The sequence below is a fragment of the Colossoma macropomum genome, unplaced genomic scaffold (genome assembly GCF_904425465.1).
Source record: "Colossoma macropomum unplaced genomic scaffold, Colossoma_macropomum, whole genome shotgun sequence".
NCBI classification, from domain to species: domain Eukaryota; kingdom Metazoa; phylum Chordata; class Actinopteri; order Characiformes; family Serrasalmidae; genus Colossoma; species Colossoma macropomum.
In genome coordinates, this window is record NW_023494809.1 from 14,936,746 (window position 1) to 14,942,594 (window position 5,849).

Genomic DNA, 5,849 nt, shown 5'->3' on the forward strand with positions numbered 1-5,849 from the left:
ATCCTCACTGTCATAACAAAATGTTGAGATTTTTTTTGTTGAGTTTTTTTTCCAAAGTAATTTGTATCCATTTCTTTTGTAAAAGACAGCTGGAGGTTTACAATGATGTGGGGAAAAAAAAAAACAGAAAAAAGTGAAGAGATACGTTTTTTGTTCCGACAGCAGTAATATGTGAATATGTGAATATTGCTGCTGTTAAACAGGCAGACAGTGAGGACAGAGACTGACCCATCATCAGTGAGATTCCACAGTCACTACACTCACTGTGTGTGTGTTATGGTCGGTGTTTGTGGGCAAGTGTGTCTTCTGTTCCTGCTGGACTCTCCCACACTGACCACTCTGTACACAGAAACATACCATAAATCAGATAAATCACAAAAAAACTGTATCGACTGTATCAGGGAGAAAAAACACAAAGCACAAAAAGATGAACAATAAACAAACAAACATACACAAACAAACAAAAAGAAACAAACAACATACACAGCAAACGTATGTATAACTACATATATATTACTATATGTATAACTACTATATATATATATATATATATATATATATATATATATATATATATATAGTTAGTAACTGTGTTTTAAACCTTATATGATGTGTATGTTGTAGTTATGCTGTCTTACTCTCATGTTTCTTCATGTGATGCTGTATCAACCATGTTATTATCCAGGTTATTAACCTATTATCAATCCTGTAAAGATCCCTGTTTTTTTATTCTGTCATTATTAATCCTGTTATTAACTTTGTTCTAAAACTGTTATGCATGTGTTGTGTAGTTATGATGTCCTACTCTTGTGATTCTTCATATGCTGCTTATTAACCCTGTTATTAACTCTATTAAGACCCTGTTATGACCTGTATGTTTTAGTTATATCTTACTCTCATGGTTCTTCATGTGCTTCTGTAGCTCTTCTGCTCCAGAACACACGCAGCCACACACTGCGCAGGACAGCAGTTTGTCTTTGGCGTGTGTGCGGCGGACATGGCTGTCATGTGCAGCATGTGAGGCAAAGGCTTTGCCGCAGTGACTGCACTTAAACGGCCGCTCGCCCGAGTGCTGCCGGATGTGAGTGCGCAGGATACTGGACGCTGTGAATGCCTAAAACAACAAAAACCATAACAACATTAGTCAATATAATTACAGATTTTTGTCTTTTTGCTGTGAAATGAGCCAATCTTGAAAAAAATAGACTTTTTTGGGACAAAAATGAGCTAAAGAGACTGTAAACTGTAAGATTAAAATCTTCACTCTTATGCAGTACTGTGCAAATGTAAGAGATCCCCTTTATTTATGTAATTGCCAGTCAAAATGGCTAATAAGTACAACTTTTCCATTTTTTAGGAGATGATTCTGAGGAGATTATATATAATGTAACCCACATGCACAAGGAAGGAGAACGTCAAAGGAAACCAAGTGAAAAAACAGGAGAACTGTGGCTTTGTTGTTGCGGCATCTGTGTAATTTTCTGTTCAAACACTAAAAAATGTACTTGTACTTAATGGCTGTTTCAAGTGTATAAAAGAAGGGTGTTCGCCGACTTTTGCACGGTAATGTAACTGTACAGAACTTACATGAGTATCATATTTTATAATTACTGAGCAATAATAATCATGTAGTTTAAAGAGGTAAGAGGTCCATTGTTTACTCTAATGCTTTTCATACTAGTTTCATATTCAGTTTAAAATGTAGAATATATATCGGTATAAATGATTGTGCTTTCTGATCGCCATCTGTAACAGGCAGGCATCACTGCTACAGCCTAAAGTGTCTGACAGTTGAGTTTGAACTCCAGAGGAAACAGCAGAAAGTCACAGATTCTCTCTTTATGAGCAGGACAAAGCTCCAGCAGCACTTTTGTTCCTCCATGGGCCATAAATTAAAGACGTAATCCCCCCCGAACAAAGGGGCCGGAGGGGCATCTGCCATTAATTAGCATGTAAGTGCAGTGTGATGAGCTTTAGAGTGTTAAGGAACCGGAGCTCCTCCCTCACCTTACTGCAGTACACACACTTATACGGCCGCTCCCCCGAGTGGACACGCATGTGTTTGTTGAGACTGGACGACTGAGAGAAACTTTTACCGCACACCGAGCACTGAGGACCAGAGAAAAAGAAAAACATATCAACATCATCAACATCATCATCATCACCATCATTATTATTATTATTCTACAGTATAATAATAAATCACTATGTACCTACATTTAAATAAATATCAATGATATGTTTTTTTTTTTGTACAAGACACAATCTGTCTTAATGAGAAGAAGCATGTCACTTAATTTTCCTTAAAAGCAGCATTAACCTCAGCACACAGATTATAGTGCGTTATAGTGTATCATTATGTATTATAATGTTGATTTCACAGAGGTCAGTGTGTACCTTGTGCGGCCGGTGTTTCTCGTGGACATGGAGGATGTGAATTCTGAGACGGTCTCTCTTTTCGAATGACCGGCTGCAGAGGTTACAGGGGAAGCTGCGGTCACCGCGGTCCACACAGCGTGTGTACTTTAGGTGTTTATCTCTGTAATACCTGTATGCAAACACCTTCCCACAGCGGTCACACCTGTAGCCCTCTGCTGAGTCTGTAATCAGTAATAAGAATGGTCAGTTTAGCTTTAGACTGGTCAGTTTAGCTTCAGCTCAGTCAGTTTAGCTGTAGACTGTTCAATTTAGTTTTAGTTTTTCTAGTTAGTTTAGCTTTAAACTGGACTGGTCAGTTTACCTTTATAATGGTCAGTTTAGCTTTAAAATAGTCATTTTACCTTTATAATGGCCAATTTGGCTTTAGTTTGGTCATTTACCCTTAAACTGGTTGGTTAGGCTTAAACTGGTCAGTTTACCTTTATAATGGTCATTTTAGCTTTAGACTGGTCAATTTACCTTCAGAAGGGTCAGTTTAGCTTTAGTTTGCTCAGTTTAGCTTTACACTGGTCAGTTTAACTTAGACTAGCTTTAGTCAATTTACTTTTGGAAAGGTCAGATTAGCTTTAGATGGGCAGTTTTACAGCACTCAATTCAGCAAAGACTGTTTAATTAATAAAAACATTATGTGTTTCACATCCTTACCCTCTGCTGGCATTATCACTTCGGTGTCCTCTCCGAACTCTTTTAGAGTCAGTGGAATGCCAAGGAACTGGATGTAAGCGTCTCCGTACCAGACGAGCAGCTCCTGTCCAGGCATCACCTCCCTGCAGGCCTCATAATAGATCTGACCTTTGACCTGCAGGGCCACCAGGTTCTGCTCCTCAGGGAACCGAGCGCACTGGACCAAACGCATCCAGTGACCACGCGCCCCACGACCGTCCACAAAGTGACTCAGCCGGCCATGCTCGAAAATCTGAACACAAACATGTTTATACATAAATCTTAATCAGTGAAAAGAGCAACTGTACAGTTTTATAATACCATCATAATAACACATATTACTTTTATAGCACCTTTTAAACATGTGTACAAAATATAAAGAATCTTTATAGACATTTTAACACATATAAAGTGACCCTATCCAGCATTATTCACAAGCACACTATCCGGCAGTTCAGGTAAGATAATTTCACTTCAGAAAATTCCGTAAAACAATTAAAAATGTCTTTATTTTCCCACTCTGGTGAACACACCACACTGCATCCTTGGGCTAGACTCTCAACTCTACATTCACCTGCATTTGTAACATGATTAAAGTGTAAGACGGCCAAATACATAGATATAAATGTATAAATAGATTGAATAATCTTACGATATACTTATAACTGTGTTGTACTGAGAAACATTGGATGTATTAAATACATTTATGATGATTTCACATGACAGGAAAAAAGATAATATTTTACAGTATGTAAATGAAGTGAGTAATAAATAAGGTAATAAAACATAGTGCATACCTCCCACATGAGCGTGTTGTCATCGTGTGTTTTGATTTCACTGGTGTTGACGAGTTTCCCTTTGAAGGGTCCGAACCGCCGACCTTTAGGAACTGAACTTTTACTCACAAACACCCCCAAACGGGATGTGCTCCCACAGCTTGACTGCTGCACCAGCAAACCTGAACACAAAGACACGCATCAGCACTCAACTCTTATTATTATTATTATTATTATTATTGTTATTATTATTATTATTATTATTATTATTATTATAAAATAATCCTAAAATACAGACCTTCAGGAAGCTCCAGACCTTCAGTATCAACATCAGCGACATCACATACTGTAATAAAGCATTTAAAAATAATGTGGGAATGAATGACACATAATAAAGCTGTAATAAGACTAAACACTCCTCGCTATCATAACTCTATTAATACTCTCTATACTTACACTAAAAAGTGAACTTTGATTCAAATGTGTATATCATTTGCATGTGAATAGAACATACTGAAGGACAGTAGTAAACTGAAGGACAGTTGTTATGTTGATGTAGTTCATTTCTGTAGACATCTAGTCAATTCAATGGACTCTTGATTCAGTATTGGTGGTATAGTATTTATTTAATAATTAGATTAAAGCAGGGCTGCCGAAAGTGGGGTCTGTGAGACAAAGTTGACCCAGAATGACATTTGATTTGACCCCCATCACCCCAAGACAACCCCTCAGTTTAGGCACCCCTAGGTTAAAGGGTTAAACTAAGCCAGTTTTGTTCTAACATTTATATCAGCATAACACTGCTACATAATATGACATGTCATAACAGAATGTTCAGTAATATAACAGTCAGGTAACCATTACCATTAATTGTAATGACATGTTTGATGTTATAACAGCTTATGTCACAAGATAAGTGTACTCGAGTTAGCCATCATAACATTAAACATCATCATATCTGCCAAAACAATTAATAGTAATGATAGCACAACACTGTTATATCACAGCATATGACTTAACATATTTGTCATGACATTTTTACAGCATAGTTTTGTTCATGTTAAGCAGGGTTCAGGTAAGGGGTTACTCATATTAGTTACATAGTAATTACTGTATAATAAGTTGTCAAAATAATAATCTATATGAGAAAGAACAAGAAGCATAATAAAATATATATAGTACTTTGAAAAAGTTTTAGGCACCTGAGAAAATATATTTAAAGCTGTGTATCTGGTCATTAAGTGTTTGATTGCTCAGAAAAAAACAGCCTAATATTAGAACAAATATAAGCAAAACAAAGCAGTTCAATCTAACTGAGTCACTCATAAGAGTGAAGTACAGACTTCTGGACCTTTAATAGGGTTTAATGTTATGTACCATAATGCATGAAGCAGGTGCTGAAGGTGCTGGGTTACCTGAGTTGGACAAAGTCAGTGTGGAGATTCTTTTATTTTGGTGCTTGGAGTAGCCATAGAGCACAGTGAACAGGTCCTCCTGGGTGAAGCTGTAGGTATGTGAAGGTTCTGGAGTATGTTTAACTGGAGAAGATGAAGTAGAGGAGGAGGAGGAAGAAGATTTCTCTGCAGATAGACTGCTGAAAGGCCAGGCGGGGTCAGGTACGCTCTGTAATGACTCGTCAGGCTGAGTCTGGACTGTCTGTCTAATGTACGGCAGGCCGGACAGACCGAAGGCTGGCTCCTGGATGGCCGGACGTGAGGAGTTCTGGTTGAAGAATGGCGATACTCCACTGAAAGGGAACGGCATCAGCGGAGGGGCATCTGAGAGCAGCCGGCCGAGCGGGTGGAGAGGGGGATGCAGGGGAGCGTGGGTGTTCTTCAGGAGGCTCATGTAGTTTGGACCGGGCAGAGGGCAGTAAGAGGAGAGTCCAGAGGCAGAGCCCGCTTTAAACATCCCGCGGTCCCTCTCCATGGGGTCAGAACTGCAAACAGACAGCAGCATACCAGCAGGCAT

General features: G+C 38.6%; 1 protein-coding gene across 1 annotated transcript; it reads right to left on the bottom strand.

Moving 5' to 3' along the window:
• Window positions 1-274: 274 nt before the first annotated feature.
• On the bottom strand, window positions 275-5,849 carry prdm14 (PR domain containing 14). Its single transcript, XM_036557923.1, has 8 exons — window positions 5,294-5,849; window positions 4,177-4,224; window positions 3,900-4,060; window positions 3,085-3,355; window positions 2,398-2,600; window positions 2,008-2,109; window positions 895-1,114; window positions 275-339 (listed from the first exon to the last, which is right to left on the bottom strand). Exons 1-8 carry the CDS (start codon window positions 5,847-5,849, stop codon window positions 275-277), a joined length of 1,626 nt encoding a protein of 541 aa, XP_036413816.1.

Coding starts and splice junctions, on each gene's coding strand:
- prdm14 (XM_036557923.1), bottom strand. CDS start 5,849: ATGCCTGCTGGTATGCTGCTGTCTGTTTGCAGTTCTGACCCCATGGAG. Junction 2,601..3,084: donor AGTGATAATGCCAGCAGAGG/GTAAGGATGTGA, acceptor TACTGATTACAG/ACTCAGCAGAGGGCTACAGG. Junction 2,110..2,397: donor AGAAACACCGGCCGCACAAG/GTACACACTGAC, acceptor TCTGGTCCTCAG/TGCTCGGTGTGCGGTAAAAG.